The 12,739-nt window shown below is 35.2% G+C and overlaps 1 protein-coding gene across 1 annotated transcript in view; it reads right to left on the bottom strand.

Annotated features, from left to right (window-relative positions):
* LOC113112923 (semaphorin-4G-like) overlaps nucleotides 1-12,162 on the bottom strand; it is a 36,594-nt gene extending 24,432 nt beyond the window's left edge. Inside the window, exons 1-2 of the mRNA XM_026278858.1 lie at nucleotides 11,961-12,162; nucleotides 5,533-5,803 (exon numbers count right to left, since the gene is read on the bottom strand). Coding sequence (XP_026134643.1) covers nucleotides 5,533-5,668 — 136 coding nt within the window. The 5' untranslated portion in view covers nucleotides 5,669-5,803; nucleotides 11,961-12,162. The remainder of the gene's footprint in view (nucleotides 1-5,532; nucleotides 5,804-11,960) is intronic.
* Nucleotides 12,163-12,739: the final 577 nt, after the last annotated feature.

Raw genomic sequence — 12,739 nt, 5'->3', positions numbered from 1 at the left:
GAACATGTCACACTTAATAAAATCAGGTTCTGGCACTAAAAATACCTCAGGACAAAGACATCTGATACACTCTGCTTCTTTTATCACAGATTCCTGTATTTCAATCTGGTTTAAGATCCATTGTGGACTAACAATGAAGCAATAGAGAACAATACCTGCATTTCCTGTTCTCTGAATAAAGTATAGTCTAATCCATTGAGGCAGGTAAGGTGAGGCAGCAGCCCACCAAAATGACTCAGCGCTACAGGAAAAGACAACTGCAGATTGGATTTGTCCTCAGCTGCCATACATAACACTATTCACTATTATATACTACCAGCGTTGGGGAAAGTTACTTTTAAAAGAAATGCATTGCAATATTGCGTTACTTCCTAAGAAAGTAACTAATAGCTTTATTAGTTACTTTTATGGGAAGTAATGTATTACATTACTTTTTTTTTGCGTTACTTTTTCTCATCTGGGTTGAGCTGCTAGCTTGTTTTCAATATGAAAGTGTTCTGTTTTTGGCAAAAAGCCAAACTAAAGTGAAATTAATAATTCTCGGGCTAAAGAAAATTTATATTCAAAAGGTTCAAACAAAACATTCAGCTGTGCTGCCATTCTGGATTGCATGAAGAATAGGACACAAGAGAAGAAAGTTCAAAAACAAAACAAAAAACATGTCATGTTTATTTAAAGTCATTTTTACGTAATTGTTGTATTGGATAATTGAAGGTAAGCAGATACTTGGAAAATTCCACCCCATAAAAGCTTTGTTCATCTTCAGAACACAATTTAGGATATTTTGGATGAAAACCGAGAGGCTTGTGACTGTCCCATAGACTGCCAAGTAAATAAAAGGTTCAGAAAAGTATGAAAAGCATCATCAGAATAGTCCATCTGTCATCAGTGGTTCAACCATAAAATAATACTTTTTGTATGTGAATAAAAGAAAAATAATGCCTTTATACAACAATTAATCTCCTCTGTATCCCTCCGCATCACCGTAGCGTCATTTTGGAGAATATGATCTGAATGCAGGCAGCTTACGCTCTTCTGTGTCAGCCGTTACACAACGATGTGCTGTTTTCTTTCTAATCAAAGCGTAAATACACGTAGAAAACGTATCCTTGTGTCGCAGCTGACACTTGACACATTCACTTGGCAGTGAATGGGACAGTCACAAAATATCCAAAATATCTGAAATTGTGTTCTGAAGACGAAGAAAGCTTTTATGGGTTTGGAATGACAGGGGTAAGTGATTAATGACAACATTTTTTTTCTGAGTGGAGTATTCCTTTAAATACATAATTGACCTTTGTGTTAGCATTTGATTATTGCAGTTTTGCGTCATATTTTTGCATGAGTTTGCATTTCACCATTTTTATTATTTTTGAGGGATACTGAATCTATTTTTGTGCAAGTGATATTGATGCATGTCAATGTTTAGTCTAGAACTACAGTAACATCATGTTCACACAGCACACACGGACAGGAGCGCTGTCAGTCAATACATGGGAAAAAAATGTAACTTATTTGAAAAAGTAACAGATGATTTCTTGAAAATTAAAAAGTAATGCGTAACTTTTCTAGTTACTTGAAAAAAGTAATCGGATTACGTAACTTGAGTTACTTGTAATGCATTACCGCCAACGATATACACTATAGTGCTCAAAAGCTTGGATTTTTCTTTTAGTAATGAATACTATTATTCAGCAAGAAGGCATCAAATCGATCAAACACTGAAGACTGGAGTAATGATGTTGAAAATTTTGATTTGCCAAAAGAATACATTTTAAATTATATTAAAATAGAAACAGATATATTAGAGTAGAAAACTGTCATTTGAAATGTTAATAAAATTCTAACATATTTAAACAAATACAGCCCTATGCAATAAGCAAATAGGTTTAATAGGGAGTTCACCCTAATGATTCTTCTTTTCCAAACAGATGTTGTAATATGGATGAAGAGATTAGATCCCATTCAAGTCCATGAAGCATAAAATTCTCTAGGATGTCATTTCATGCTGTAACATTTGAATCCGTCTGCACTGGAATTGAGGGCCTAGTCGAAGCAGTCAATTAAAAGGGGATGTCTATAATGTGAGCCATGTAGTGAATATGCAATTGAGCACTGAGAGCAGAATGACTACCATTAGACCTTTACAAACTGACATTAAAGTAGTACATTTACTCAAGACACTCCTGTCCAGTCTGGACACACACACACACACACACACACCCTCTGTCTGCTCAACTGCACTGCTAATTAACTAATCAATATGACATTCACAACATGATTTGGATTGTCATCCCAGAGGCTTTGTGTATGCATGAGAGAGAGACTGTGTATTTGCTAAATAAACAAGTGAAGGTCTCCCGAGAACCAGCGAGTCATGTTAAAACCAGCCGCTTCACGCAGTTTCACAGCAGTGTGAGCTTTGATATTTGACAGAAGCATAATGAGTGTGCTCAGGGTGTTTTGAGGAGTACAATACATAAAGTGCTAATATAATTTACACTGTCCTCCCTCAGGTAGCCCGTCACTATCTCGACTCTGTCTCATGAGGGTTACTAGGCTGTAAAGTACAGCGCTCTCTGAACTCATTAATAAGTAAGCAGCCACAGAAAGAGGTGTTCACGGGTTTTGAGGATACTGACTCACTCTGTAGTTAAAGCTTTGGGGTTCCTGAGACATACAGTCCACATTAAATGGGTGTTCATGGGTGATTATGTTCAAGTCAAAGACACCATTATTAATGCCATATTGGCATTAAAGGCTATAATCATCGCAAATTCATAAGTAATAAAATGTAAAATAATCACAACAACAATAATACTTCACTGAATTGTCCATCAGTGCAACATTATTATCTTCCCATTAAAAAATAAACAAACAATTACAATAAAAATGACTAAAAAAAAAAAACTTCTAAATATACAATTTTTCTAATTGATATTTGATAAATATTCAAATATTTTTTCATGAGAAACTTTTTAAAAAGTCCATAAATTAAATTTCTTGAATAAAAAGCTACTGAATAAAAATCTTATGCGATATGTGGCACATATGTAAGAGAGTACTCTTAGTTTATAAGGCCGGTTAAAATTTTACATAAGAATTATTGATTAAAACAACAGAAGTACTAGAAAATACAGGAATACAGATCATTTTGACCCTCTTTAGCTTGTTTTGGGGGTAGATATACAAACATCTTAGTACTTGGAGTGATACAAACAAAGAAACAGTTGGAGCTCTGTTATCAATAGAATAGGACACTGTTGGAAAAGGCTCTCAGCCAATCATAATTAATAACACACTCTCATCTCTTGCTTGTTGCTGAACTGGGGTTTGATAATAACATCTTATTTTCCGCTCATGCCTGCACAGGGATGCTAAATGAAATGATTAGTGTAGAGATGAGCTCACTGGTTTTGTAAGTGCAGTAGATGATGCTTAGTAACTCAATGAAAAGATCTGTCAGACTAATGTGTGCAGGGATGGATTATGGTCCAGCAAGGCCTCTGGCTTAGCCACTTGGGGTTCTCTGAGCAGCTCTATGCGATACATTTTACTTTCTGCTGTTTCTTGGTTTGTGCACTACACAGCTAATGAGTCAGATGTTTATATTTATCATAACATTTATTTTAATAAAAATATAATAATTGTTATACAAAATTTGTACATACTAAAGTTAATTTTATTTCAAGCTATTTGCAAAGGCAGCATTACTGTACTAGAAGAGTTTTATCGATTTCAAGTTTTCCTTTCTCTGTGGAGTGTTTTACGCTTTTGGTGCATAAAGAAGATCTGTAAAGTTGCAAAGACTAAAGTCTCAAACCCAAAGAGATCTTCTTTATCAAAGTTTATCAAACTTTGCCATGCCCCCCTAAAACGGCTCATTCAAACACGCCCCCACATGTCTATGTCACTATGTGGGAATATTTGTGTAATGTCGCCCCAAATGTTCAAACAAAGCAAGAAGGAGTGACTTCAGAAACCGCAGTTAGTGTGTCAGGGAGATGCTGAGTGTATCTAGGAGAAAGCAAAAGCACTGTATTTGGCCCTCCGAAAGTAGATGAATTTAGGAATCTTTAAGATTACTTACAACAGAACAACAATGCATTTTATGGATGACCGTTTGCTCATTGGCCTAGACAATCATTGGCCTAGCAGCAATGGTAGGACTGGTCTTGGAGAGTAAACCTGCCGCTCTCTCTTTGTTGTTAAACTCAACACAGGCCTCAAGTCTCTCAGCGGTTGTGTAACTAAATACTGAAGATAAAGGAAACCTTGGGTTGGCTTATTGTGCTTTCTGTCCTGCATTTCTGCTTCACAGATGTGAGAGGAAGGAGTTTTATTGTTCAACAGCGAAGAGATAAACTAAATTCAAGCTGGCAAGCAGCGAGTCATCTAAACGGGTGTGATAGAGCCCTGCTTACATCTGCATGAAATAAGTACAGAGTTATAAACAGTTGGTGACCCCACTCCCCCTCACATGAGCACACAGCAGCTTCTCTGCATCTGCCTGAGCAGCCCTTTAATTTACTTCAGAATTAACCCTGGCGATGCTTACAGAAATGTACTGTGGTAGTACCATGTTACTGTGATGTTCATGCAAAAATAAATTGTTATACTTTGATATACCATGGCACTGAATGATTATCATATTTAAATACCATGATATAAAGCACAACAGTCTAAGAGTGCACTTTTTCAGCACTCTTAGTTCTGGAAGCATTTTTCCCAATTATTTGCTCCAAAGGGATTTCAAACAATTCTACCCTAAGGCGTTAATTAACACTTGATCCAAACCAACTCTAGCTCTAGCAAAAATGTATGAAAATCAAAAGAACATTTTTTGATTTAAATAATAATAAATAATAATTGAAAAATGAAAGTACATATCATATTCTGGACAAAAGTTGGTAAGACTTTTTTAAAGTCTCATGGTCAACAAGGCTGCATTTATTTGATCAAAAATACATTTTACAAGAACTTTTTTCAATTTTAATACACTATAAAATGTTATTTATGATTTATGATGTGATGCAAAGCTGAATTTTCAGCATCATTACTCTTCAATGTCACATGATCCTTCAGAAATCATTTAAACATGTGGATTTGCTGCTCAAGAAACATTTATTTATCATTATTATTACTGAAAACAATTGTGCTATATATTTTTTTTTATATATATTTTTTGTGTTAAAATATAGGCTTCTTTGAAGAATAGAAAGTTCAAAAGAACAGTGCTTTATGTAAACAGAAATCTTTTGCAACTGCCACTTTTAAACAATTTAAAGCAACCCAAAAGAAAAAAAACTTACACCAAATATATAAAAATATATTTAATAAATATAGTTAATTTAGTTTGAGAAGGTAGGGAGACTTGATCGAGATATTAGCAATGATTTTTGTGGGTGTGGATGGTCACAGAGCTCTTTTCGCCATCATTTGTTTCCATAGTAACAGTGACTCGTCTGATTTCTGGATATTTCTCTTCAGGATTATATGAATGAAAGAAAAACAAAAATGTGTGTTTCATACCGTTGGAGAGGACTGTAGTTCTGGGGGTGACATCCAGGTCTAGCGGGGGTCTGAAGGGGTAACCCCACAGAGTGGACACAACAGCCAGCAACATGAAGAACAGCAGACATGTACTATGGGTCAACATCTTCAGCATCAACAGTCTGACCAGGAGGGGTGAGTACCAGACTGCTGCTCACCCCTCCGTTTCCTATGGTATACACAAATGCTGCTGTTTTACTCTTCTTCCCTAAAAAAATAAAACAGCTTTCTTTCCCTCAGGCGCTTCACTCTGCAAAACAAGAAAACACAAGATGGTTAGGACAGGTACAGAAATGAGTAGTCAGCGCTGATGTCATAGTTAAGCTGACATGTGATCAGGTGAAGCGTGTGATCTGCAACATAATCAGATTTCTCAAATAACACAATTTATCTGTGGTCCTCTGCCCAGATCGCCCAAGGACAACCAACTATCAAGATTCTCAAGTTTGCACGGAACAAAGGAACGTGGGCATGTTAAAAGGAAAGCAGTGCACCCTGTGGCACTAAAGGGTTACACTAATAAGAATGAAGTCTTCTTTTCAAATCTAAAAAAGACTGAGTGACACATGCACAAAGCTCATGGACACTCAGTGGTGCGTCAAAGTGAAGATCAAAGGATGCAACTGCGCATCCAGTGACACCGACCTTTCAGGCCTTTAATCCTGAGCAGTGTCTGAGGTGACTGCATTGAATAATAAACTGCTGATTAATGCATGACAACTGAATAGTGTGAGTCCTAATCCAGAAGAGCCAGGACTGCACCCAAATATCACAAACTCAGCCACAGCTCATCTCTGACTTCTCTCACCTTGCATAAAAAGCAGGTTGGATTAGTCTGGAAATGCTCTAGAGTTTTTATATTCATATTTGGAGAAACTGGGAGCAGAAAGAAATGGATATGTAGTAGTGGAAATTAGTTTTGTTACAGTTCAAAGGTTTGTTTGGTTGGTTGTTTTTTGAAGAAATTATACTTTTGTTCTGCAAGTATGCATTACATTGATCAAAAGTGACAGCAAAGGCATTTATAATGTTACAAAAGATTAATACTTCAATTAAATCCTTTTCTTTAGGACATCCTATACTTCAAAGAATCTTGAAAAAAATGTATCACCACTTTCAAAAAAAACTATGAAGCAGCACAACTGTTTTCAACATTGATAACAAAATCTTACATTTTAGAACAGGAAGGATCATGTGACACCGAAGACTGAAGAATCAGCTGCTGAGAATTCAGCTTTGCCATCAGGGAAATACATTACATTTTAAAATATATTAAAATCAACAACAAATTTTTTTTATAGTAATATTTCATAATATGACTGTTTTTACAGACCCACTTTATATTAAGTGGCCTTAACTACTATGTACTTACATTTTAATTAATAATGTAGTACAATGTACTTATTGTGTACATACATGTTTTTACATTGTACTTATATTTAAAAAAAACAACATGTAATTACATCTGTATTTAATTTCTGTAATTACATTTATAATTACACTGTTGACCCATACTTTACACCTTAACCCACCCTTAAACTTACCCATACCTCCAACCCTCTCCCTAACCTTACCCCATCCCACCTCAATAGCAGCAAAAGTGTTTTACAATACAATATGAACACAATAAGTACATTGTACTTTTTTTATGTAAGTACATAGTAGTTAAGGCCACCTAATATAAAGTGGGACCGTTTTTACTGTAATTTTGATTAAATACATGCAGCCTTAGCAAGCATCTAAGAGAGCTCATTCATTCATTTTAAAGTCTTACCGACCCCAAACACTTGAAAGGTAATGTATAGGCCTAAATATAATAAAGAACTACTGTCAATTGGTGCTTGACAAAGCTAAAAGTTTTTTTTTTGTTGTTGTTGTTGAGAAAATCACAGAAGGAAGTTCACAGGTTTAATCTGGGCCTGATTATAAGCAGGTGTTTTTATCACCCATGATTCATTTATTATTAAAGTATTATAAATGAAAGTATTATTAAACATGGCATCACTATGAGAGGGTGACTCACCTTATGCAGTATAAAACAGCTTTTTGAAGGACGCTGATACGACTGAAGTTTTCACATAATGTACATTATTTTAAAGATATCTATCAAACCTTTTAATGGTAAATTAGGTCAAATATTTTGCATATTGACACTTTCTATTGTTGTGTCATTTGGCCATGGTCTTTACTTAAAAAGGAGTCACTGTGCTTGTGTGTGTGAGTTTGATGTGATTTAGCAGGACAGTGGCCTGAGCATGCAGCTGTTCATCTCCCTCCGTCCATTGCTCTAACACACTCAGTCCCTCTCTTCTGTAAACACTCCAGACTTCTCCCCCTCTCTCAGATAAACACACTCTCTCTCCCTCATTCCATTAAAAAGGCTTACGCACCAGATGAGCATCTCCTCTTCAGAGAGCACATTTCCAGTGGCTTTCTAGGCCACCGTATTCTTGTTCATTCAAAACTTTTTCATTCCTTTTCCCTCTGTATTAATTAAACACACAAAACAAACTATCTCAAACATAACTGCACAGATGTGCTTGAATTCACACCTGCTATAGCGCAGGAATCAGCAGTGCTGTGCCAGAGAGGTTTATCGGATCAGCATCCCTCATACTGTTCTTTCCAACAACAGAAACAACATCAAAGAGCAAAGCTGAAATGTAAAATATGCTTTAATATTATTTAATTATTGGTTTATTTTTGAAAGAAGCCACTTAAGCTCACCAAGGCTGCATTTATTTGATCAAAAATACAGTAAATACTGTGACTTATTATTACAGTTTAAGATTTCAGTTTTCTATGTGAATACATTTTCTAATTTAATTTAACACTGCGATACAGAACTGAATTTTCAGCATCATTACTCCAGTCTTCAGTGTCACATGATCCTTCAGAAATCATTCTAATATGATGATTTGCTGCTAAAGAAACATTTTTTATTATTATCAATGGTGAAAACAGTTGTGCTGCTTTTTTCTTTTTTTTTTTGTGGAAACCACGATGCATTTTTCTTTTCTTTTTTTTTTAATAAATAAAAAGTTCAAAAGAACATAATTCATTTTATATAGAAAAGTTTTGTAACACTATATTTTAACTGTCACTTTTGATCTATTTAATGTGTCCTTGCTTAATAAAAGTATTAATTTCTTATTACTGACCCCAAACTTTTGAATTGTAGTGAATATACTGTATATTATATTATAAAAACAATACATTAAACAGTTTGCATACTGTAATATATTTATAAATTCATTACATCACCGTTAGCACTGTTAGCAGTGTCACTCATTTTCTAACATTTGAATGGTGACCTAAAAATATAGCAAGTCTTACATATTTCTTAATTCTACACAAAATTGTTTAAACTAGTTCAAATCCTAAAACATTGTTTATTTCTAAGATTAATTCTGATTTTGAATGCACTTTCAGCACTTCTAGACCTTTTAGACTTCTATATGATGATTCCTTTTTGCACTTACCATGTTGTTCAAATAATGTCGACAAATGTAAATCACAGACGAAAAAGCATTATTGGTTTTAATAGGAGAGTGAATGTTCATCACTAAAATATGCTTTGAAAGGTCTGTGCAGCCCTTAAGGGAATTTGATGTCAACAAAGCATTAGCAGTTATGACAGTATATGATATTAAATATCACTGAAAGTTTCAGAAATCAAATAACTTTTCTGCTGAACTGCTCATAGGACAGCACGGATTGAATTGGTGCAAACATAGAATCCATTATAGGATTATAACTACCCAACCATCAGCAGGAATATTATTTAGCCAATTCAGATGTCCTAGGGAGAATGAGAGCTATAAAGAAAGTAAGAATAGGTCAGACACTTGAGAGGCCAAATCTTCCCAGTGGAAAACCTCATAGCGCTAAAACCACTGGAAAGCAAATGAAAGCATATCAATTGGCGCCCACTGTAGCCCACAGCGACAGCTCCAGATCAGCACAGTGGACACATCAGAGAGCCCCTAAAGAGATCAGTATTCTGCTTTCAGAGCCAGAGAGATGGGCTAAAGCCAGTTCCAGACAATGGAAGATCAGCTGCGAGCTGATTTAAAAATAAATCATTGAATTGTACAACAGGATTCATGGTATCAGGCTGTAGGATGGACTGAATCAAGTGACAAGAATTGAGCAGCTGCAGAGAGAAAACGATAGCTCTGTTTCTGCTCAGCTGAACAGTGACTGCATGAGACCCTTCATGCATCTTTAACCAGCTGTCAGTGACTTTGAGCACATTTACATGCGAGTTAAAGGGTCAGTTGCCTCAAAAGAGAGACAGCAGCACCGACAAGCACACTAAATTCATATCATGATTTCATGGATGTAATCGAATGACAGTGACGTGCTATATTCCATGCATTAAGGACCTGTAGAGTATGTGAATGAAGGAGGACATCAAGGTGATGCTTTAAACAACCTCAAAGAACTAAAAATGTCTATCAGACGTCAAGTTAAATGTTTTTTAATTATTATTATTGATCTTATGTAGAATTGTTTTATTGTGTTGGTCTTGTTAGGATGCATTGTGAAGCCAATGACAGTTTTCCACTTGTGGACAGTAAAGGAACTGACTAACTGATGGACTGACAAAACCAGGGCAATGATAAAAGAAAGTAGATAAATAACTTCCATAGAGGCTACTAAGATTAGCTTAAGATATCAGTAAAACAACATAATCAGTGTTTGGCTTATGAATCAGAATTGCTTAATTATGAAAGCCGTCTTTCACAAAAATGTCATTCTTGCATGCATAGGACCTTGAGGATAAGCACTGCTGATTGTACACTGAGTCATTGACCGGATGATGAATCACGAGGGACTGTTTTTTTGTTTTTTGATGGGATTAAAAATGAGATTCTGTTGAACTATAAATGCAGTAAACAGTAAAAAAATGAAGTGGCAGGATGCAACAAAGGCATCTTTACACAGTTAAGCAACTCAGCTCCAAGTTCAGTTTAAAGACACAATATCACATAAATGTCATAGTAAAATATGTAGCTTTGCCCCTACAATATCAAATGTGGCTCTGATGCTGTTTTGGAGTAAATAATGAAGCATTAGAGCAGCCTTAAACTTTTCTGATGCCAATGAGAGAGCATATATTTTTTAAATAATGGTTTTAACATTTGTAAAAGATATTTGTAAAAACAATTCAGCAAAGCTAAATAATCAAATCAATTTGTGTTTTATTTCTACCGGGTACATTCTGTGTGTCATTCAAATACTTTCTTCTTCCAGATGTCATCTTACTTGGACAGTTAAATGTGTTTGTGCCTGGAAAAACTGCCCTGCAAATTCTCACTGTCAGCTGACTAATATTCTGCACATTAATCTGATCAAATGCAGACGTGTCCACAATCTTTCTCATCATGTATCAATAGCCTAAAATACCATTCAGTCATATGGCCTTTCACAGTTTAATAGTTAACTTCCAGTGAACTAGTCTTTGACAGAAGAAAGACTATACTTAGTATGGCAAGCCATTTTTTAAATGTATTTTCCTCAAAATGAACTAGCACCTATTTTTATGTTACAAGTGTGACATTTCACTTACTACTAGTATGTTTTGCTGGTCCCTTCTTTAGTTTCACTTGTAGTATGTACTGTTTAGGTACTACTTACTATTTGCTAGTACTTAAAATACTGAACTGTCACTAGTCACTATCCCAATAGTGACAAGTATCTATTTTATTTTACTGGTAACAAATTGCAAATTTGTGGTTCAGACAATGACTATTCCAACTGTTGCTGACACCTATTTTAGTTTTACTTGTAGTAACGGTTTATTATGCACCATTACTTATTTCTTAGTTACTCTAATCTACCCCAAACTTTACTAATAAATTATTAAAAATGTATTAGTATGTATGTGTGTGTGTTTATATATATTGCAAATTAACAACAACAGACAAGTAAATATTTGAATATTTACCCCCCCCCCCCCAAAAAAAAAAATAATAATAAAAAAATAACAGTTACTTGTATTAGATACGTATTAATATATAAGGTAGTGAAATGTAACAGATACGAGTACTACGCAAAATTATACTACTAGTTTACTTTGCAATATTTCTAAGAAACAAAGTTATTTTTAAAGGAATGAATGTTAAAATGGCTTGCCATATACGTTTAGGATTCATATGTGCAAAATTATTTTAAAATTTAATTAATTTTAATTTTGAATTAGGTTTTAATTATCATTTCAGCTTTTTGGTGTCGTCTAAATTATGCTGTCTTCACTCAGCATTATGTGAGACTTGTTCATACTGAACTGTCAGAAAGAACTTCACTATCTATCGTTCGATGCTCACTCTTTAGACGTGACTGACAACAAACCTCACAAAAAGAATAAGAAAACGTACACAGTATCAAAGTGGTCTACTTACTGAAATGCCTTTCGTCACAAATCGTGCAAAAACGCAGGAAAGTCGTCTAGTAGTTAGTTTAAAGCCAAGTATCGTGAGACAGAGCAGAGACGCGGAATGAACTCTGCTGTGATGTCGCTGTTCTGCGTGTGCGCGCGCGATCCTCGTCACAGGTACTCTACGCCCTCCTGCGCCAGTCCTGTACATCTCAAACAATGAGCTCGAACTGCGAACACGCTGCTGCTGACTGACGGCATTATTGGGTAACTCATCTGGGCTCCCGGGAAATATTTGAGCTACCGCATTCCTTCGCTATCAATTGGAAAAGCACAATTATTATTATAATCAAAGAGCACCGTTTAAGCAATGTGCGCATTGTTAAATATGCTGCTTGCAGAATAGAGGTGGAGGCCAGAATAGGAATACACATCAGTGAATATGCACGAAAGTGGCATGCCTTAGGCATAGATACTGATCAATTACCACTACCATTTGGAAGAGATGAATAGTGCAAGATAATGATGTAAGACCAGGCGAGTCTGGAGTGTGAGTGTAAACACACACACGGACCTGTTTATCAGAACAAGTATTTATTTTCATAAAAATAACCAAAGGATTTTCTCTCTTTTTAAGAAATGCAGAAATCAGTTTTTAAATAATTTCCCTCTAACTTTTCGCTTCTAGCTATTGTTAACACCAAAATAATACAAATACACTATATTCACTCTGTACTCAAGCCTACCAAGCTGCTTAAACATACTTAGAACTTATAGAAAAATGTTGACTATTATTTAAGCCCT

Source organism: Carassius auratus, chromosome 13 (genome assembly GCF_003368295.1).
Source record: "Carassius auratus strain Wakin chromosome 13, ASM336829v1, whole genome shotgun sequence".
Classification (NCBI taxonomy): Eukaryota; Metazoa; Chordata; class Actinopteri; order Cypriniformes; family Cyprinidae; genus Carassius; species Carassius auratus.
Note: the sequence above shows the minus strand (reverse complement) of the source record. Positions and strands in the feature narration are given on the sequence as shown.